At 48.9% G+C, this 21,053-nt stretch overlaps 8 protein-coding genes across 8 annotated transcripts; 3 read left to right on the forward strand and 5 right to left on the reverse strand.

The window, feature by feature from the left end:
• The first annotated feature begins 52 nt into the window (after positions 1 to 52).
• V1508DRAFT_413399 (cyanuric acid hydrolase/Barbiturase) lies at positions 53 to 1,397 on the forward strand. Its single transcript, XM_066939782.1, has one exon. The coding sequence runs from the start codon at positions 165 to 167 to the stop codon at positions 1,200 to 1,202; it is 1,038 nt and encodes a 345-aa protein (XP_066797182.1). The 5' UTR covers positions 53 to 164; the 3' UTR covers positions 1,203 to 1,397.
• Positions 1,398 to 1,629: 232 nt separating this feature from the next.
• Positions 1,630 to 2,979, reverse strand: V1508DRAFT_367470 (60S ribosomal protein eL19). Its single transcript, XM_066937391.1, has 4 exons — positions 2,853 to 2,979; positions 2,412 to 2,521; positions 2,164 to 2,323; positions 1,630 to 2,109 (listed from the first exon to the last, which is right to left on the reverse strand). Coding segments are annotated over exons 1-4 (573 nt in total). The 5' UTR covers positions 2,855 to 2,979; the 3' UTR covers positions 1,630 to 1,808.
• A 326-nt stretch (positions 2,980 to 3,305) lies between these two features.
• Positions 3,306 to 4,817, reverse strand: V1508DRAFT_403116 (uncharacterized protein; the record flags this gene model as incomplete). Its single annotated transcript, XM_066938532.1, has 6 exons — positions 3,306 to 3,622; positions 3,671 to 4,120; positions 4,182 to 4,391; positions 4,454 to 4,576; positions 4,666 to 4,711; positions 4,785 to 4,817. 6 exons carry the CDS (start codon positions 4,815 to 4,817, stop codon positions 3,306 to 3,308), a joined length of 1,179 nt encoding a protein of 392 aa, XP_066797184.1.
• A 660-nt stretch (positions 4,818 to 5,477) lies between these two features.
• V1508DRAFT_41157 (uncharacterized protein) lies at positions 5,478 to 7,854 on the reverse strand. The gene is made up of 2 exons (XM_066939484.1): positions 7,526 to 7,854; positions 5,478 to 7,437 (listed from the first exon to the last, which is right to left on the reverse strand). Exons 1-2 carry the CDS (start codon positions 7,692 to 7,694, stop codon positions 5,627 to 5,629), a joined length of 1,980 nt encoding a protein of 659 aa, XP_066797185.1. The 5' UTR covers positions 7,695 to 7,854; the 3' UTR covers positions 5,478 to 5,626.
• Positions 7,855 to 10,699: 2,845 nt separating this feature from the next.
• On the forward strand, positions 10,700 to 12,082 carry V1508DRAFT_403118 (uncharacterized protein; the record flags this gene model as incomplete). Its single annotated transcript, XM_066938533.1, has 2 exons — positions 10,700 to 11,532; positions 11,659 to 12,082. 2 exons carry the CDS (start codon positions 10,700 to 10,702, stop codon positions 12,080 to 12,082), a joined length of 1,257 nt encoding a protein of 418 aa, XP_066797186.1.
• Positions 12,083 to 12,491: 409 nt separating this feature from the next.
• V1508DRAFT_413424 (uncharacterized protein) lies at positions 12,492 to 13,763 on the reverse strand. Its single transcript, XM_066939783.1, has 3 exons — positions 13,604 to 13,763; positions 13,515 to 13,548; positions 12,492 to 13,437 (listed from the first exon to the last, which is right to left on the reverse strand). Exons 1-3 carry the CDS (start codon positions 13,662 to 13,664, stop codon positions 12,975 to 12,977), a joined length of 558 nt encoding a protein of 185 aa, XP_066797187.1. The 5' UTR covers positions 13,665 to 13,763; the 3' UTR covers positions 12,492 to 12,974.
• Positions 13,764 to 14,719: 956 nt separating this feature from the next.
• V1508DRAFT_413427 (ligand-effect modulator 3 family) lies at positions 14,720 to 16,692 on the forward strand. The gene is made up of 3 exons (XM_066939784.1): positions 14,720 to 15,043; positions 15,120 to 15,156; positions 15,224 to 16,692. Exons 1-3 carry the CDS (start codon positions 14,941 to 14,943, stop codon positions 16,281 to 16,283), a joined length of 1,200 nt encoding a protein of 399 aa, XP_066797188.1. The 5' UTR covers positions 14,720 to 14,940; the 3' UTR covers positions 16,284 to 16,692.
• On the reverse strand, positions 16,682 to 20,704 carry V1508DRAFT_454616 (SNF2 family N-terminal domain-containing protein). The gene is made up of 4 exons (XM_066942585.1): positions 20,139 to 20,704; positions 19,818 to 20,084; positions 18,002 to 19,766; positions 16,682 to 17,943 (listed from the first exon to the last, which is right to left on the reverse strand). The coding sequence occupies exons 1-4, from the start codon at positions 20,676 to 20,678 to the stop codon at positions 17,081 to 17,083; spliced, it is 3,435 nt and encodes a 1,144-aa protein (XP_066797189.1). The 5' UTR covers positions 20,679 to 20,704; the 3' UTR covers positions 16,682 to 17,080.
• Positions 20,705 to 21,053: the final 349 nt, after the last annotated feature.

Here is a 21,053-nt window from a genome sequence, read left to right on the forward strand (position 1 = left end):
AGCCCTTGAGTCGAAACTCAATTCGCTATCGCTAATCAGTTGTGGAGCAGTTCATGACCGACGCGAACTTTGTCGTTCTGCCTTTGGGGTTTGCCTTCGAGCAACACATAAAAGAGCATCTGGATACTGCCTCGCGTTAAAATTATATTATTTGAAAGTGTATAATGTCCGGCATTGCCATTCACAAGGTCACGACCGCGCATCCTGGTGATGTGTCGGCGCTCAAGGCACTTCCCGAATCTACAAAGCCGGAGGATTTACTGGCTGTTATCGGCAAGACTGAAGGCAATGGCTGTGTGAACGACTTCACTCGTATGCTATCTTCAACAGTGTGGGATCCGCATCTTGAAGCTTCCGGCGGTATTTCCGTGTTCTCGGGTGGCACGGAGGGCGTTCTGTCCCCGCATGTGTCGTTGGTCGTCAAGGAGGATGATTATCTCAATGACGACGGATCAAAGATGTACAACGAAGGTCTTGTTGCCAAGGTTGGCGGTACTCGTGACTTCGAACCATGGGAAATGGGAACCGCGATTCAAGCCAAGGTCACAGCTGACACTATCAAGAAGCTGATTGCGGAGATGGAGGTCGAAGCCGACGACGTTCATATGGTGCTCGTTAAGTGCCCATTGTTGACGACCGCCAAGGTTGTTGCGAGTGCGAAGGAATGCGTTACAACTGATACGTATAAGTCGATGGGATATTCCCGGCTTGCGACAGCTGTTGGTATTGCGTTGGCATTGGGTGAGGTGACTGAGGATGGCATCGATGATGCGTTGGATTCGTATGGACAGCGGGGTTGGTCCTCTCGCGCGTCGTGCTCGTCTGGTGCCGAGCTCGAAAACTGTCATATTGTTGTTCTGGCGTCGTCGAAGAAGGCTAGCAACCCTTATCGTGCTGTTCATGGATATATGGCTGATGCAATCGATTTGAAAGTTCTGCTGGATCTTATGTCGAAGATCCCCCATGGTGCCGAGCGAGTGCAGATCTTCGTCAAGGCGGAGCCTTCTACTGATGGCGTTGTGAGAGGGAAAAGACATACCATGATGACGGACAGTGATATTCAGGGAACCCGACACGCTAGAGCTGCTGTAGGTGGTTTGGTCGCTGGCGTCTGGGGCGAGACGGATGTGTACGTTAGTGGTGGTGCTGAGGGACAGGGACCTATGGGTGGCGGCAGTGTTTGTGTCGTTTACAAGGTTTAAGAGATGTATTTATGTAGATACGTTTTGGAAAGATAATTGTATATTGCAAGATAGGACGCTAATATAGAATAATGCTTGAATAGTACATTTATAGTAATTTTAATGGAGACACTATTAGTGGATTACTATTTACTATCAGCATAATACAGCCACAGCGCGGTTCCGAATTTGAGAGGAGGCGAACGTACACTGAGCTGCTAATAGAATTATATGCTAAATAGCAATGGCTTCGTTTCTCAGATAATACGGCAAACAAAATCAATGCATCTTGGAACACATGAAATTTAATAGCAAAATTATTTTGAGATTTTATTTGAACCAGCACTTGCAACGTTGCAGCTCTTACGTCCACGGCGTCTTGCATCCTCACTTGCATCCTCAGAGGTATCAACGCGATGCATGTCATATGCATGATGTAAAGAGGCGGTGAAAATTTAATTTAATAGCATACCAGAGGAACACAATGTGAATTAGCTGTATCAAACAAAATTTGTTTTTTTAAAGGAGCTATATTATATGATATATCCTGAAACAGATTTCATTTTACATGTCCCATATACCGCTGCATCGACAATACATCCAAACATTTTAGTCAACATCACAAATCTACTCCTCAGCCTCCCGGAGAAGTGCCTCCCGCTTCTCGTTAACACGCTGCTGCCGTCTCTCACGAGCAGCACGGTTTCTGACACGACGAGCCTCGGCCTCGTCCTTCAACGCGCGTTCACGGGCCTTCTCGGCCTTAGCCTTGATAACGTGCTCGATAACCTGGCGCTTGTGCTTGAAAGTGTTACCCTTGGCGAGCTGGTAGAGTTCGTGGTACAGGTGCTTGTCGATCTTGCCGGCCGCACGGTACTTAGCGAGGAGGCGGCGGAGAACACGCTGGCGGCGGAGCCAGACGACTTGGCTGGATTGTAGTCAGTATCTCGTTTCAATATCACAGAAAATGGAATATGCATACCTGGGCATACGGGCATCTTTGGTACCCTTTCTCTTACCGAAACCAGTGTGTCGGCCGGCACGCTTCGCCTCATGAAGAGTGCGGGTGCGGGAGCGCGAGTGAACAGTGACAGGCTTCTTGATGATCAAACCATCCGAAATGAGCTTGCGGATCCCCTCACCTAAGCAGGGTCAGTCATACCATCTAGACTTATTGTTTCCACTCCTTATCCTCGTAATAAACGAGGCGAACTGTAAAAAGCTACGTACGGCTGTTTGCATTAGTGATCGCCGTGGTCTCGTTGGGATCGAGCCAGATTTTTCTCTTGCCGACACCGAGCACACTGGCGGCGAGACGCTTCTGTGAGACTAGATTGGACCTGGAACATCGTATTAGCATTCTCATTCCCGCACATAGTTATTCTTGTGGGATGAGGGAGATAAGAGATCGTCGTCGATGAGACATGATGATTGTTGCGCATTTGCTAGACCCATCCACCAATCCAAACTCACAAATAATTGTTGCGAAGTATCCCGTCAAAATCGATCCATTGGAACCTCGCAATGGCTGAAATCACAACTGTCCTGGGTTATGAGTGCGACTCTAATCTATGCCACAGGAAGTGTCCACAACAACATGCCCAATCATCACATCACCATCATCAAAATCCCTAATCCCTAATCCCACTAAATATAAGACACAACACCTACATTTCTATTTATTTCGCGGAGGCGTTGCTGAATAAACGGAGCTGCCGAAATTGCTGAGACCTGTCGTAATGAAGAAAAAGAAAGGCAAGCGAGCGTATTTCTGACGCGGACCTAACACTCTGAGCACACAACAGACAAAAGTCCCACACAAACTCATTTTGGCGCACACACCGGCGGGATTAAGTGTGGGTTAGGGCGTAAGTTTAAGCCGGTATGATGTGGTTAAAATGTAGGTTTAATGTTGGCTGTGACTGCTTTCCTAGAGCAGCGTGACTAGGGTTTACTGCTGGACACATTTAAGTTTCGTAGTTGGGCCTCGGAAAACGTCGTGCAAAGCTCGCCATAACCCTAGCCTTATCCTGATGCCTATGATACAACGATCAGGGACAACACACTCATCATTATGCCACTAATTTATTCAATCTATCTGCAACAGTTATTATGATTGAGCTACTATTCATCCCTCCATCGGAGCAAGCAATAACTTCTAGTAACTTTCCTGAACCCGTCTACTCCCAGACTTGATTCACCTACTCCGTCCTCTGCAAACAAGACGCTCTCAATGTCGTAACTCATCGTAGCATGCTCTGAAACCGTTTCATGCGGGGTCATGTATTGAAGCAGGAACAGATATTGTTTGGCGGTGTTAGATGCCGCTTCTTCCAATTGAGGATTTGATATGGTGCTTGGCCGCGTCGATAGTCCAAAGAGGAGAGAATGCGGATCTGTTAATATAATTCTGAGATGTTCAAATACGAGATTAATTATTCCTGTATCGTCAATATGAAGGATGGGTATATGGACTCTGACGTGCTTACCTTTGCGGAGACCAGGAGACCGTGCTGAGGTAGATAATATTACTCTAGCATATGCCGACAACAATATATCAAGTCTGCAGTTACCAGTACTATTGCTTTTGTACCCTTCGTTCCTGTTATAAACCTCACGACGAGAGAACACCGCAATGCCGTGAAGAAGACAACGCAGTACGCTTGTCAAGCATTCTTGGAAGTTGATTCGCTCTTTAAATCCTCCTGTCCCCTCACCCTCGCGGCCGTCCATTGAGTAAGCTGTACGAAACGAAACTTGTTCCAGGCAAAATATAATGAACCCCAGAACCTCAGTAACGTATACCGGACTCAGCACTTTCTCTGGATCGTCATCAGACGGCGCAATATAGAGTTGTAAACTGTGGATGTGTTCAATGACCTGTTCAGCGGACTTGTATCCATTTGTCAGTAATATTCTCGTCGATTCTCGAAGTATATCTGTATGTATCGCGAATTGTCAGCATAAGGCAATGATAGCCAGTACATGAACAGACACTACCGGACGTGAAATCAGGCGCGTAGCATGCAAGAGAATTATCAGGCTTGACAGCATCAGTGCTTGTCGACAATATCGCTGGTTGTGGCAGAATTGTAACCGAGCTTGGCGATGACAGCGACTCTGTCGGAACCACAGATTCCGCTTGCACAGTTGCTTTCTTTTTTCCATCCTTTTTCCTCTGAGTTTCGTCATTCCTCTTCCTTTTTTTGCCTACTCTAAGTTAACAAGCACCTTTATATATCTCTTAGAATATTCCATAACAAGCAACTCACCAATATCAGTCTTCAGCAAATCAATCTGCTCCCGTAAATCACGTACTTCGCGTATCGTGTCATCGTACCTCGTCTTCCAGAATTCAGCCGGATCGATGCGCTCGAGCACACGTAATCTGTAATCTAAATAGTCGAGCGTAAACAACACGACTATGTACTTGTAACCTGTGAAATAAAGAATACAAGAAGAGACGTGCCGGATCCGAACATACCAAATATATCGACGTCGGCTGGTTTTGCTCGGACAATAGCTATAGCCTAGATTCAGTCAAACCCGACTTGAACTCACATGCGAATTCCAAGCTCAAGTAAATTAACAACCAAGCCATACCAGCGCTAATTTGAAATAATCCGGCGGTTCCATTATTCCACCCGCCCCGTCAGAATCGTTTCGTGCTAGCCAGAAGTAGTTTACTTTATGGCTTCTATCAATATGTTGTGATCCGAGTCTACAAAATTTGGACATGTATGAGCGCGAACATCTAAAGTCTGTTTGTTGCTAGAGGCCACGCGTCTTTCAGAGCACGCGTTCACATCACCCTAACCTTAGGACATTTGTTCATCTCGTCATTAATGATTGAAATTAACAGTCAGGTAATTTTGTCCTCTGGATGAACAAACTAATGCGACCCGCCAAGCGAGGAAACTTCGTCAACTGATTACTGAAAAATGGCCAAATGCAATTTCACGCGTGATGTTAAGCCCCAGGGTATTTCAAGCCGCCAAATATCTTGGCAACAAAGATTATAACCGTCACTGCTGGATAACAATTACTGTCAGTGGAAAGAATACACTATTCGTATGTTTCAATTATTTTATACATCTACATTGTCACCACCACTCCGTAAAATTCCCATAACTTCAAAGCACTACTAAGTGCACATATGCCTTCCAGTATAAAACGAATATAAAGATAAGCAATTATTACCAAGACCGAAACACTTACAAAACAAACATAGCAACCGGATCCCATTCATATACATTACACTTCAGAAAAAATAGTACAGCACAAGCCCATTTTAATCGTATATCAATAAACGTAATAAAAACGAGAAATTCAAAAGGAAGACATATCGAAGCTAAACAAAAGCAAGAGAAACGACTTTAACCAGATTAAACCCCATTAAAACACAAAAAAACACCAATTTTTATCCTGTAAAGCTCGCAGTCTCGTCAGCCGTACATGGGAATCCCATGAAAAGCACGACATTCTCCGCCTTCGACGTGATTCTCGACCCAGTTCTCGTTACAAGCAAACAACATCCCGCATGCAGCGCACCAGCCACGCATACCGGCACGTTGATCAGATCGCGTGCCAGCCGGGTAGACAAAGTGTCGGGATTTTAGATGGGTTTTATATGTATCCCGCCTTGAGAAACCACCGGTTGAGTGGCATGGTGTCGATGATGATGGGTCAAAGAAGGGGCACGTGTACGCTTTGTTGATAGCGTGCTTCTTCAGGTGCCGGGTCAGGTAACCCTTAATCCTGAACTTTGACGAACAATGAGGGCACTGGAATGCTGGTGTGGAAGAATGTTGGTGAGGTGATGACGATGGCGAGTGCACCATTGCATGTTGCTTGCCTGGCGAAGACGATGGCGAGCTGTTTGAGGACACTGGTGACCCCGAGACCGAGGACCTGTGTGGCGAGCTCACTGACGAGCGCGGTGAGGAAGATACCGTGGATGAGGCATCGGCCATATGCGGCACTGGAGCCTGCATGAGCGGCGTCTGGTTGTCGTCGAAGATAAACTGCGTATGCGCATCCAGCGGATACGAGGGATTGTTTGCGTGGGGTACAAACTGCGGCTGGAACCCAGGCATGTCGTGAAACGACATCATGTGCTCGGGCTGCTGGAAATGCGGAACGAATTTAGTTCCGTCGTCCAAGTATTCGTGTTCGAGTTTACCATTGGCCCCCGCCGTGCTGGCGATCGCAATGTCAAGAGGGGCGTTGCCGGCAAAAAACTTGGTATCCGGATGGAAGTCAACGTGCTCGGAGAAAGGGCCAGTGAAGGTGTAATTATCCTCCCCAGGCGCGGCAGGGGAACTATCGTCGACGAGAGAGGGAGGCGACCATGTTGTCGATTCGGCAGGCGAATACGTAGAGGAAGCGGTAGATGTCGATGGCGACGATAAGTTCTGATGCACTGCACCAGGAACCAGCAGTTCAGACGGCGTTTGCAGAGTCTGATCGGGAGTCGGCACGACGAAACCAGCAGTGTCGTTAACGTCAAGCGCATACGACGGGACAGACGGATAAACGGGACGGTTGTAGGGCGCGGCAATGGACTGGCGCTCGTTGCGACGTCGCACAACCCGGGGAACAGAGCCATCGTCAGCGAAGCCGGCGGAAGTGCGAGCAGTTCCAGACGCCGCAAGCTTATTGCGCATCTCGGAGATGTAAACCTCGAGCTCATCCAGCTTGTGCAGGAAATCGCCTTGGTCGACAGCGGTGGCCGGCGGCGCGGCTAAAACCTGCTGCTCGAGAGGGACAAACTGAGGGACAAACTGCTGCTGATGCTGGTACTGGACCTGAGGAGCGAACTGAAGCATGTAAGAAGACGATGACGGCATCATTCCAGAGTCAGAGAGGTCGAAGCCAACAAGCTCGCCGCCGGCGTTATGGACCTGGAAAAGAGTTGCGGACGGATCAGTAGCGCAGGGAGTGGCAGTCTGCACGTGCGATGCACTCCCGGAGTCGGTGCGGGCTGGAGTCGCGGCAGTCAAACGGACGTCAAGAATGATCTGAGGAAACAAGCTCGCAGTTTGTGGTGGTGCAGGGAACAGGGTGTGCGCAGTAGCAGAGGCATTGGTGCTGCAAGCCTTAGAGGCGGCCTCCGCCACGGGAACTGCCGGAGCAGGTTCAGGTTTCGAATCAATTCGCTTAGGAGCAGAAAATATCACCCCCAAGAAGGAGGACATAAAGGACTTCGGTCCGGAGAAGAGAGACGCGAGAAGAGCACCGGTCGAAAGAGGCGAGACTGTCACGACTGATTAGACCAGTTCAATCACACATTCATTCGCTCTAAACTTCCATCGGACTGGAAAGATCGATCGATGAGCACATACCAAGCGAGAAGACGCTGAAACGCGCGTAGGAGTGGACATCTGTCTTTTGTGAGGTTGAGTCGTCGATGGGAACACCGAATCCAATGTTGGAATCGGAAGGACTTGTTGTGAAGACCGAGGCAATACGGGCCCGCAGCGAGGACCAGTACGTTGGTTGAGCAGCGGACATCGCAGACGGAGCAGCTACAGGACGAGCGTGCGGAGAGCAGCGAGTTGCTTGTGGTTGTGTGCTATGCTGGGGTGTCGAGCGCAAGATAAGAGAAGCACGGTCGAGGAGGTGATGATGGGTGACTAGACAGTGATGGATGAAGCACTGACTTCTTCAGTCAGCTTTGCAGGTGCAAGAACGAGCCTTGGCCCAGTCGGGAGGGAAAGGGCGCAGTACCCCAGCATGAAGGTTAGGGTATGTGATATCAAATTTACCGCCATGCTGGATTTGTCTGTCGTGGTGCGAAACATCCCCGAGAGCAGTTAGTAAGGGAGCACAACATCTCAACCTATCCGGAACCAGAACAAGAAGAAAAGCTCAGCCCCCTAGGAGCCGGTGCGCGCCGCCAATGTCAGGCATAAGTTGTGTTGCGGTTGCGGTGTATCGGCCGCAAGAGCATTATAGTTACGGCGCATATGAGAGGTAGTCGATATGAGAAATGTCACGTGCGATGCCGTGTGGTTGTGACCTGCAGCAGCACTTGGCAAGTCGCGACCTTGTCTGGATTATTATTGAAGCGCCAGCAAGAAATGACATTATTATTATTGGATCAGACAGTGTAACAAATATAAGCTTGTTACCAGCAAACACACTCAATAATATTGTAGTTAAGCAACCCGTCACAACGACGCGCGGAATAAATCTTTATTACTGAGCTAGCTCCCTGGAAATCGCGTAAACAATTCCTTCTCGTCAAGAACTGTACTGAGGGACATGCTAGGAAGGATCAACATACGCATCGAATACTATTACATGTAAGCGGCGACCGAAAGGCTGCTCCACCGGCACGGCGGCGGACTTAGCTAGTTGCTGGAACTTCAGATCAAAATAAACCCCGATGACCCCGTATTCCTGGACCCTGGCATTGGCGAGTTTCGCATGCGTTAGCGAAACAACAAGCGAGTGCCGGGACCGTCTAACTAGGCGAGAAGTCGCAAATGTTTTACCTCCGGGATTGATTTCTCACTGGGCTTTTGTTTTTCCTGAGGATTTCTCTACGCCCTTGTCCGAATGGATGTACCTTTTTTAACCTCAAGAATTTATGCATATGCGAACCAGATGTCGGTATTTTTGTTCGTAATGTTCAAAATCTGGGGTTTGGTGGCCGAGTAATACGAGTGATATAAGCGTCCAGTCCACTTCTCGCCATGCGCGGCTCTGACGTCCGAAATCGGCGCATTTTCATTCCTAACTCCCGACATTAAATCCAGCGCATGGCTTAAACGTGATTGAAGATTAGATTGCTACTAAGCGCTTGCTTGTGTTTCTTGGATTAATTCGACTCTTCTGAAGCGCATGCGTCGTATGGGCGGGTGTTCATTACTACTGCGGCCAAAAATATACAAGAATCGTTATTTTAGAGAACGGACATCAAAATGCAACAAAATTAGCTCCATCTTCAAGTGGCCCTCGACAATGTGGCAGTTCACGGCGTGCCGACCTTAAGTTTGCAGTTCGATCATTGGTATTTGGATATTCGCAATATCCTTGCAGACCTTTACGATTTTTTTGCGTACGCTTGTGTTGTCGTTTGTCACTTATATCCTTGTGATGGTTTGCAGAAGGGATATGGGATCGATAGTATGGTTCCTATATATTAACGCTAGAAAGTATGGCGATGTTGAAGAGTTCGCATTAGTATGACAGATTAGGAAACCTATACTGGCGATTCATCTTGCGCTTCCGCATCGACATGTATCGCAAAGGACAAAGCAAGAGGATTTTCGTGGAATGTGGCAACGAGTCTTTACAGATTCATTAGTGGTATGATAGAGTATGACTACTGACAAGTATTCCAAAGTCAAGTCTATAAGCGTTGGGCAAGAGCATGCTCGCACGCATGAACACGCCTCGGGATATTACCTTTCTTATATTATGTCCTAGAAGGTATGTCATAGGCAACAAATATTAGGGCGTGGACTCTATTCAAATCCCCATTGGATTTCCCTCCCGATAGAACGACTCTAGCATGACTGCAACGCATAATGCGTGATATTATGGTGTAAGTCTAACAGCTGCAGGATTACGCGCACAGTCCCTGAGCAGATGCCGTACACGGCATTGTGCGCTAGATACTTCGAGTGGGATCGCTATTAAAATATATATGCTGAGCGAGGTGCTGCCGCAGCTGTTGCTGGGTCAACAATAGAGGCTGGTAGACACAGCAAACTAGCATAAGTGGAGCTAGCCCGGATTCGGAAGTAGCGAGAGGGCACGGACATTCCGTGCCTCGTGCGGCTCCAACTTTGTTCTGAGACTCCTGTGCGGCATCTCGCGATAAATGTATTCCCTCGAAGAGCAACCCCATGGCTCGTCGCTATTATCACTGGACTGCTATTGCACACATGTACAAAATAGATAGATGGATGGATAGCAGTTATAGTATTGATTGCTTGATGCATTCCAGATTACTGCAGTCGACAGAGAGTGTTAGAGCAAGAGAGAGTTAACGACATCGATACCGTAAGTAACCCTTAGATCGTGTCATAGAGTTTCAGTGCGTACCGTGGACAGGAGTGTCCGGCTGGCTTTACTCCTTTACCAGTCGGCCATCTACTCCACACAATTTCCGCTTCTCCACGTCCTTCACTGCTAAAAATTCTGTCCTGCGGTTCTGCAGCTTACCTCTGCTACGATTGCTACGTGGCCAACGGTGGACCGCTTCGAGCAGACAGTCCTACTCCCGCTCTCACTTCACCAGGCAACGTCGTCTGGAATTTGTCTTCGCTTCTCCTATCTGCTCTCCAATCGTTCAGTATATCTCACAAAGCAAGCAACACCGATCCACAAGTGCCCTTCCCAGTACGCCAAACGAGGTGTCGTCTACATGCAGCTCTGCTCTTCCTAATTGCTAGTCGTCGCTCCAGGGTCAACCGCACCTGCCACAACCACTGCAGTTCATCTTCAAGATTCTGTCCCACTCGTCTTTGAGCCCCAGCTGGACTCAGCAGCTGCGGCACATCAGCATGCCCGGTGAGCGCGAGCTCTTCCCTGACCATCTACGGACCTCTTCGCCGGCCGGGACTGGCAATCGAGCTCCAGCTCCAGTGCCAGCTCCGAGCAGCAAACAGGTCTCGGCCAGTCTGCATGATATCCTCGCTCAGAGCTTGCACGATCTCAATATCGAATCCACCAACCATGACCGGGATCAAACCAGGAATATCTCGTCCCTGACATCGACCGCACCAGCGACCGTGTCCCAGCAGGCAGCAGTGCCGGTCCCGAGGATCAACACTAGCCGAGTGCCACCAAATCACCATCCGTCGCTATCCGCCCTTCGCCAACCGCATTCATTTCCCAGGTCGCTGTTTACATCGCAGCCGGTACCACCGCTGAGTCACGACGTCGAGTACTCTAGCACCGCCCCGATTGAAGTCGCGAGCTATTACCACCCGTCGCGATACCCGTCCCATTCGACAACCTCGCCGCTCTCCGCAATGCATTATCCACCGCATTACTCCACGCAGTATCCACAAAGTTTTACGAGGACTTCCTCAATAACATCAACGTCGTCCAACCGCGGCTCGTCCGTGCTGTCGCCCATGTCGTCACCTCCAATATCGTCTATTTCGTCGTCGTCCTTTGCATCGTCCTCACCCGCGACATCTTGTGAGAGGGACTTGTTTCCTCAAGCAACACAGCTCGACCTGCGCATTCCGATGTTACCGGACCCGTCACCTTTGTCCGATCCATCGTTCTTTTTCTCCAATGACCAGGGCTTCAAAGACAACTCAACAGATGATCAGCATCTTGCCCGTCGATCAAAGCAACGAAAACGCCATACGCACTCCCGAACGCCGTCGACGGCTACTATATCGCGTTCACCATCACCGCGCCATGGGTACCTTCATAGATCAAGATCCTGCACCGCCTGTCCCCGCTCGCGGCACGCATCCCCGCGCCCGCAGCACCAACACAGCCAAAGGATAGAGCAAGTCGGGATTCCCGCATCAGCTGCCATACCGGCTGGCTTGATGAGCTCTGTAGGCACGCCTGCAGACACACCCCTTCCTGTGCGCGTTCAATTTCGCGAAGAAATGCTATGCGGCGATGGCGGGTGTATTGACGATGACGACGATGACGACTTCAACGACCACGAGGTGCTAGACGAGCGGCCCAGTCCTGCTCAGCGTGAGTCAAAGTCTTCCGTCACGTCGATTCGGGAATCAGAATACGACGCCGATGAAGACGACGTCTCCGACGCACCGGACGAAGGCGTGTTTGTGCGTGGCCGGACTCCGTCCACGTGGTACGAACAACCAGTGAAGCAGGTCCGGCCGTTGGATGATCCTGGAATAAGCCGCGTGCGCGGGAAGTCATTCCCTGACATGAGCCTTGACGATGACTAGCTTGCACCACTCTGCGCACACTTTCACGATTCTGTTTTAGCACTTTTTGGTGTTTGGGGTGCACGATTCATAGAAACATTGGGCTACGTGTATGGATTCAACAATCCATTTCAGTTATTGTAAATTCTTGCATCTTTTGATCTCTGCTAACCTTCCGGTGGTGCGTAGGATATTAAGGTGTGACGGACATGGTTCATTGTATATTTCTATTGTTTATATTGGTTTTGGTTACCGTATTAATTACAGATCAGAATTTTGTTTATTCGTTACTTGTAAATACAAGTTGAGACAGTTGGATATGTCATTTGGCAAAGTTGCCTAGTCCTCATTGGGGTCGGCCGTCTATATCCTCTCGCTATAACTCTCTGGCCACAGATAATTCTACTACAGATGAACAAAGAGCTGGACATAACATTCACACGTGGAGTCCACGCGCTGCAACAACCTTAAATATATTCACGTTCGATACTATAGAGAGCTTTCACATTGTACGATAAGCCCGAGAACTACCATGTAGCTAAATTACCAGAAATAAGTCAAGTCCATACGTCTATCTTGATCGTTGCATTCAATGCGTCTGCTAGTCCCCGCGCTAGTGCGGCGGTCATCGGTCATGTCAAATATTATTAAAGTTTAATCACAACTCCACGACGAACTACCTTATCACAAGAAAATTGAGATTAATAGAGAATGTAAATGTAAGAACAAATTATTGCCACAAAAAATGTGCCAAAAATAAGACGTTTGCATGATGTGAAGCAACCTCATCGCGATGCATAAGTCTACATGTCGCTCACGCATTATCGTCTGTGGAATTATTATAACTGTATCGCAATCTACACAAGATGGACCAACATGGCAATAAATTTCACACACAACTCCAAAACACGCGCTAGAAACCACCGCCAAAGTCGCCGCCACCAAAGTCACCGCCGCCGTCGTAGTCACCGCCTGGCCCCTGATCCACGACAACGACATCCGGAGTCATGGCGTCGGCCAGTAACATTCCTCCTAATAAACCACCGGCCGCACCGAGCGCCATTCCCGTTCCCGCACCCATTCCCGACCGTTGAGGTTGCGGTTGCTGTTGTTGTACGTACACGGGTTGTTGCTGTTGTGGATAGTATCCTTGTTGTGGATAGTACGGTTGCTGTGGATAGTATCCCTGCTGCGGATATGGCTGTCCGTACCCTCCACCGCCGTAGCCGCCTTGGTTGCCTATCGGTCCTCGATTTTGGTGGGAAGTTTGCTGGTACTGTCTCTGATCTTGCGTAGCCGAATATGCTGGTGGCTGGTCTGCACCGGGCGGCTTTTCCCACTGCGATTTTCCGGTCGCCAAGTTAACGTAATAATAGCTAACCATCATCAGCCATCGTCCCAAGGGTTGTACACGCATATCACGAGAAAGTAGAGAAGAAGTTGGATTACTTACGTGTTGTAGTTTGTGTCATATTTTGCAAGCCAGCCTGCAATCGCAAGATCAGTCAGCAGGCAATCGCCAAGACATTCGAGAATACATACCGTCAGGCACGGGCGGGGCGGCACTTGGGGGCGGACCGGGAGGTGGACCTCCAGAACTCATGTTGATGGACTTTGGGGAGAAGTATTGAAGATAAGAAAGTAGTAATCGTGGAGGTGGAAGTGAGGGCGGAGGCGGTGGCCGGGTGTGGCTTTGTATATACGTCGTGTTCAATGGTGCGCTTTGCCCTGCATCACGTTGTCCAACCTTCACTGCCGCCCACTCAGCATAAAGATCGCGAACTGAGCGCCGTCGCAATCGCATCGCTTAGGCTACGAGGGCGAGCACCACGACAGCAGTAGGCTAATTCCTCTTACAAACAGTTTGTCTGACTCCATAGGGATCAGATATACCAGATATCTCGTCGAAATGATACACTTGCGGCATATGGCGAATGATTTCGGAATATTAGTGATAATTTATTCGCCGGAAGTCTTGGCTGGGGTGTTTCGGCATGGGCACCAATGACACGGCACAGCCACCTTATACGCGTTTCCTTGTCCACCTCTAAACTATCGCTACAATATTAATGGCCAACGCCGGTGCCCGCTCTGTTAGCTTATACGAATCTTATACGAATCGTCTCGTTATACTGCCGGAATATATGATACACGGCGGACTAGTCATGTAGTCCAAAGGCTGCAGTTCCAGTCGGTCCATTTGCTTGCGGAAGTTCTACAGTCTCGACAGATAGCTATATATCTTGTAGTTCATAGTAGCATTGCCGCCGTATTTCGTGATCCCAGTCTGCAAATTCAATGCAAACAATTATTAGTATTAACGCCGCTGGATGATGTCGCCTTGCAGCGTAGTCAAGTAACTGCCGATATTATTGCTAGCTACTGTAAAAAGAATATCTGCATAACACTGTAACTCATTTGTTTGACAATTACGCTCTAGCATAAGTATACTAATCAGAGTATATTAATGAACATGAATGCGATGCGGCATCATCGGACTTATTCAGTGGAATATTTATATCCGAAGCAGTGCCCCCGCTGTAACCCTATTCGTCATCTCGCAACTCACTTACGACCACAAATGCCTCAGCATCTTGAGAAAATTAGCCATGGGAGGCGCAGGCGCGCAAGGCGCACACGCACGCACACCTCGTGCATCGTCAACTCCGGCCAATACTTGGTCAATCAACACCTCTCTCTACGAACTGCATTACTGCACACTGTTCAACTCCAGCATACTACGTACTTCCTACGATCCGCTTCTATAATTCATCCGAAAGAAGTGGCTTATAGCTCGGGAGCCGCAGTACTCGTTACTCGCAATAAATCAGCCCGCTCGAAATAGCAACAAGGCATACCATTACAGATAGTTCCACACCATGCCATTGATCCACCGTCACCATTCTGACGACGACGCGGATAGTTTGGAAGAGACGCAACCGCGTACGACAGAGAAGAAGCCAAAGTCGCGGCGGCCGCCGAGTATGTTTGTTTGTATTTGACTTGGTTCTGTAACCAGGGGAATTTCCGTATGGGATACTGATGCGCATTTTGATAGACACCGCGTTTAGACAGCAGAGATTAAAAGCATGGCAGTAAGTATTCTTCATATATTAGAGGGCCGTACTGTTTTCGTGAACTGGAGACTAATAATCCCTGTAGGCCGATCCTGACACCAAAAACCGTCCTGCCGATTTTCTTTGCCGTCGGCCTCATTTTCGCCCCAATTGGCGCTCTGCTACTATGGGCCAGCTATAGAGTTCAAGAATTAAATATAGACTACACCCACTGCAGCGAAGCCGGCACCGTATTTGAAACCATCCCAAAACAGTACGTGAGCGGGCACTTCCGTAACTCAGCCTCGGAACCCGCGGCCCAGTGGCGAAGCTACGTTAATTCGAGTGCGCCGACTGGCCAGCAATCGTATTGCAGTCTCCGATTCGCAATCGAGTCCGAAATGTCCCCACCAATCTTGGTTTACTACCGCCTCACGAATTTTTATCAGAACCACAGACGATATGTGCAGTCTATTGACGAGCAACAGATAGAGGGCCAGCCAAGGAGCGCGGCGGCTTTGACGAGCGCTCAACTATGTAAGCCGTTAATTGTGAATGATGAGGGCAAGCCCTATTATCCATGCGGCTTGATTGCGAACTCGTATTTCAATGATACTTTCGCGAATCCGGTCTTCATGGGTAATATCGATATTACGTCACCGTCTAGCGAGAATGTGACGTATGTGATGACGGACAAGGGAATTGCGTGGTCGAGTGACAAGAAGCGATTCAAGAAGACGCAGTATAAGGCATCTGAAGTCGTTCCGCCCCCGAACTGGATATTATCATATCCCGATGGGTATACCGACGAGAACCTGCCAGATATTTCCCAGTGGGAGTCCCTGCAGAATTGGATCAGAACAGCTGGCCTGCCGACATTCAGCAAACTCGTTTTACGAAATGACACTGAGAAATTGCAGGTCGGCATTTACGAGATGGACATTGGCATGCGTTTCCCCACCACTGTGTATGGCGGCACCAAGACCCTCGTCATATCCACACGGTCCGTCGTCGGCGGCAGAAATCCGTTCTTGGGTATAGCCTATCTCGTTGTCGGCGGATTATGTGTTGTCCTCGGATTGTTGTTCACCGTCCGGCATCTCATCAAGCCCCGAAAATTGGGCGATCATACTTACTTGTCCTGGAATAACGAGAACGGAAACTAAAAGGAATCGGCGGCGTATCTGCTGTCCAAGTTCATCTTTGTTTATTCTATTTTGTAATATCGTGATGATTCATCAATTGGCTTGTGATTGTGTTTGGCTTGTATTACTGTTTCTTTTTGCTCCGTTCTCTCCGGTTGTTTTACAGTCCTACTGCATCATCAATTACATTCTGACGATGTTTTTTGTGCCTTAGCTTTATTTATTTGTCTTTTTTCTTTGTCTGGTTTATGTCTCCTTCAGAGGTCGTATATATTAGGTGGAAAACAGTGATTGGAATTGGTCTTATGTGATGCATTTGTACGTGTAAACTGAGGACATCGCGAATTGGGGGCTTGTTTTTGATTGGGTGTATTGGGTAGTATGCTCGATTCCGATATTCGAAATAGTAATAGAATAGATGTACCAATAAGCACAAAGCCAGTGCTGATATGTATGAGTACGATACGGTCGAATTCGTAAATACTGGCTCTCAGTCACAATTCAAATCTGGGTTGCTAATCCCACAACCTTGGGCAGGCGACGCCTAATTTTGTATGACTTTTCCAAATGATTTCGTTGAAAACGAAGATGGCCGGAAAACAAACTACATGGCTGCAGCAGTTTCATTAAATAGCACCCTGCAGTCATATAAAGTACGCTATTGATGAGCATTTCGTCGCACAGGATTGTGGAACAGCCGTGTTCATATCCGCGCAAGATCATATAAGAGGCATTACCGAATTACATCTCTAATAGATACACACAACAAAAGCCACAAATCTAAAAGTACAAGAGGTCACACTGATCAGTAACCGTGTCTATGAACCCAGTCGGTTCTGCCGTCTAGCAGTCAATTTCTTCAATAAATCGGATCCACGCGTATTGCTATCGTCATCGTCATCGTCATCATCTTCACTATCACTGCTGGAGTCCTGCCGAGTCGCAAGAATAGCCGCGCCATCATCCTCGTCCTCGTCCTCGTCCTCGTCATCATTGTCATCCTCTTCTCCTTCTTCATCTCGAACAATAAACCCATCCAGGTCATCTTCCTCCTCCGCTTCCCTTCTTTTTCTCTCCTCTCGCGCCGCCCGCCGCCGTAAATTGTCCCTCCTCTGCCGTTCTTCAGCAGGATTCATCAGGGCAGCAGGTGCATGATGCTGCCGGTGTTCATTCGACGTCAACAGCCGCTCAATATCCGCCAGCCGCGCCTCCTTACTTTTCGTAGCCTTCCGTCCATCGTTCAACGCCCGCTCAACCAGCTCAACCTTCTCGTCCTGAATCGCAATAACCCGCTGCTCAATGCTGTTTTGCATCACAAGCCGAAACACATTAACCGGTCGCGTCTGTCCCAACCGATAACACCGATCGACAGCCTGTCGCTCCTGCGCAACGTTCCACCACAAATCACTAATAATGATCTGACTCGCCGCAGTCAGGTTCAAGCCGGTGGACGAGACCGCCAGCGAGGCTAGCATGACTGTGATGCCTTTGTCTTTGCTCAGTGCAAGGATCGCGTTGTCGCGCTCAGGAACGGTCATTTGGCCATCGATACGTGTGAAACCGATACCGGCTTCGACAAGGCGTGCTTGAATTATATCCAGGAACGAAGTCCATTGTGAGAATACTATTGTCTTGACGGGAGTGTCGTCCTTAGGGGCTGAATCGTTTTGCTCCTTGGACTCTGCAATATCGTCAGTCGTAAGTTTAGAACAAGCAAAATTAGTGCAAAAATATCATACTTTTCAGAATCCTCAGAATTGCCTCTAGTTTGCTACTGCTACCCTCAGCAACGACTGTATCATTCGACTTGCTCTCGCCCATTGGCGCCACAAGCCAGTGCTTAGGATCGCCCAGATCTGCTCGACACATAGGGCATGGCTGACCAGCTTTGATTACATCCTCGATGCAATCCTTTCCAAATATATGTTTACAAAGAGTAATTCTCGGGTCATGCAGAGTCTCGAAACAAATCGGGCATTCTTCCTCATTATCGATCGCAGCCTGTAATAGAAGTTGCAATGCCATGATACTGTCGTGTGTGGCCTCCACCACTTCCTTGTCCGCGATATCAGCGACACCACGTATTCGCTCGCCGCAGAGACCTTTGTGGTTGCAAATCTGACGGAGACGGAGAAGGGCTTCGAGCAGGTAGATGTACTTAGTTCTGCCATCGCCTTCCTCGGCATCACGATATTTTTCCATAACGCCGCGTGCTTCGCGTTCCATCGCATCGTAGACTTGTCGCTCGGCTCTTGTCCATTCGATTGTATGCATGTATTCGTTTAGTGGTGGAAGATTCAAGTTAACGATTGAATGCATGGACTTGAGACGTCGGAGGCAGAGCGTCATCATGAGCGCCTGTAAGCGCGTCTCGGACTCGCCGTCCTTGAGATTAAAGCCGCGAGTAATAACTTTCTCAAAAACAGCACGATCCGTAAGACCTCCCGATACCTTGAAAAATCTGACAAGCGAGAACAAATCCTGCAAGGAATTCATAATCGGTGTACCGGTGAGTGCCCATCGAGAGTACGCGTCGATACGGAGAACGCCCAGCGCAACTTTGGTCGTGGGATTCCGGATAATGTGCGCCTCGTCCAGAATCACGCGGCGCCAGGTCTGCTCGAATATGCGCATATTCCTGGGTGTCCTTCTGATCGGTTTCAGGTTCTCAGGATCCTCCATGGCTTCAATCTCTTTATACTCGGACGTGACACTACCATAGGAGGTAATAACGACATCGTAATCTGCAAACCTGACACTTGGGAACTTTTTGCTGCCGTGCCATACTAACACTCTCAACGGACTGTCCGGATCCACATGAGTAAGAATCTGTCCAGACCAATTCGACATCAATCCAACCGGCGCGAGAATCAACGTCGGCATGCCCGCGTACTTTTGCGGAGTCGTGTCAGCTTTAATAAGTCCTTTTCGCACCGCTGTCTCCGGATCATGGCAGATAAGCGAGATAAGCTGAATCGTCTTGCCGAGACCCATATCATCCGCCAGACACCCACCGCTGAACAGATGCGGCGATTCAGTATGGAAATTCGTCATGCGGTTCCAGAACCTATTACCCTGGACCCACGTCCAGAATTGTGTTGGAGTCTTTTTAGATAAATGTGGATGTTCGTGCTGTAACAGCCACCCAAGTCCTTGTAACTGGTAATCAAGCATTTTCGTCGCGACACGTGTTGGCTGCGTCGCCTTGGGAAGGCTTTTGAGCGTTTCCTCAGTGTGACCGTACCTTGCGTTAGAAAAACCACGCGCGTTGGCTTCGCCCACTTGGCCGATCAGTTCCATAGGAAGTCCGTATGGGTTGTCGACGTCGACGGGACCATGGATGGCAGCTAAGGGTTCGTTGGCGTAGAGTGGGGGTTGTCCGTTGAGTCCGCTAAGTCCAGATATGCCCGGACCAGGAACTTGACTGGGAAGGTTAGAACTGGTCCCAATTGGACCTCGCTCGGCAAAACCGAGGTTCTGGTGAATAGTTGCAACTTCGCGAGACTATCACAATTAGCACCTCACTATTCACATCTCAAGAATATAGACAGCTACCTCAAATCTGATTCTATCATTTGTGAACTCGACAGTGAGAGGAATTACGTTATCCCTCTTCGTGTAGACTTCCAAATCAAGCGCAACATCGAATCCCCCGGGATACCCAACGACTCTTCCTTTGAGCTGAATAACCCCGCGGTCGGCGTATTTCGCGAGCTTACCTGCTATGTCGCGTGGGATATGGCCAACTTGCCGACCGTCAACATTATCAACGCGGAACGCGTTCTTGTCGTACTGATTATATTTATCGCGACCTACATTGACCTACCACGCCGTTAGCACTGTGAGTCGCCACATCCACGAAAAGACAATATTCACCATATCCCCGCTCAGAATAGCACCGTTATAGTATTGCAACCCCACGATCTTTGTATCCAGAACGCCCAGTAACGCGTCATATCCACGCTCACCAGTCCCTGCATTCAAAGAGTGCTTCAACGGATCCTTAACCTTCAGCATGTCGCTAAATGAAAACTTCCGCTGCTGCGGTTCCCGTTTCGGGACCGACGACGTGAGTTGTTGTTTCCTCCGCACAGGCGATATCGCGATTAACTGAGTATCGGCGTCCTCGTCGTCGCTCAACAAACTGATTAACTCTGGAGGATCATCTTCAATGACAATCAACGGCGAAGCTTTCGACCGCTTCGAATTAAACACAGACGTGTCAAACGGCAACGGCCGTTTCCCGTTCAACCCAGTTCCACTGTCATCGGCAGCAACAACAGGTGTAGCAGATTGTCCCGGCGCGTGCGCCACGCGCGGGCTCGGTGTACTGGCCATCCCCAATGGCGTCGATGGCGACGATACAGTTCGCGAGGTACTCGACGCAGTTGATGTCGGGGATGAGGTGCCAGTCATGGTTTGTTTTGTGTATAGTGTTTAAGTGGCGGCGCGTTCGTAGAGTATCTCACCAACGATCTTGAAGAGCCCTAACCCACAACCCACTAGAAACCGCCCTAACCCAGGTTTGTTTGGGCGGTACAACAAATACATTGACATTCCCCTCGTTGGCATTATGCTGCAGCCGCCTGCGCCTTTCAGTGAATATCAAAAGAACCAGCCTATTGCTTGTAGGACGCTTGGCACCGGCATTACATACTGTAGTGGGACTCAGATAACAATATGCAATATAGGTCACGTCGCATCAAGTGGACTGGGACTGGCAGACTCTATTGGGGTTAGGGGTATAAAAAGGGTAGAATCATCGGAATGTGACGTTGATGTTTTATCAAA

Source organism: Lipomyces doorenjongii, assembly GCF_038497915.1.
Source record: "Lipomyces doorenjongii strain NRRL Y-27504 unplaced genomic scaffold V1508scaffold_12, whole genome shotgun sequence".
In the NCBI taxonomy this organism is placed as follows: domain Eukaryota; kingdom Fungi; phylum Ascomycota; class Lipomycetes; order Lipomycetales; family Lipomycetaceae; genus Lipomyces; species Lipomyces doorenjongii.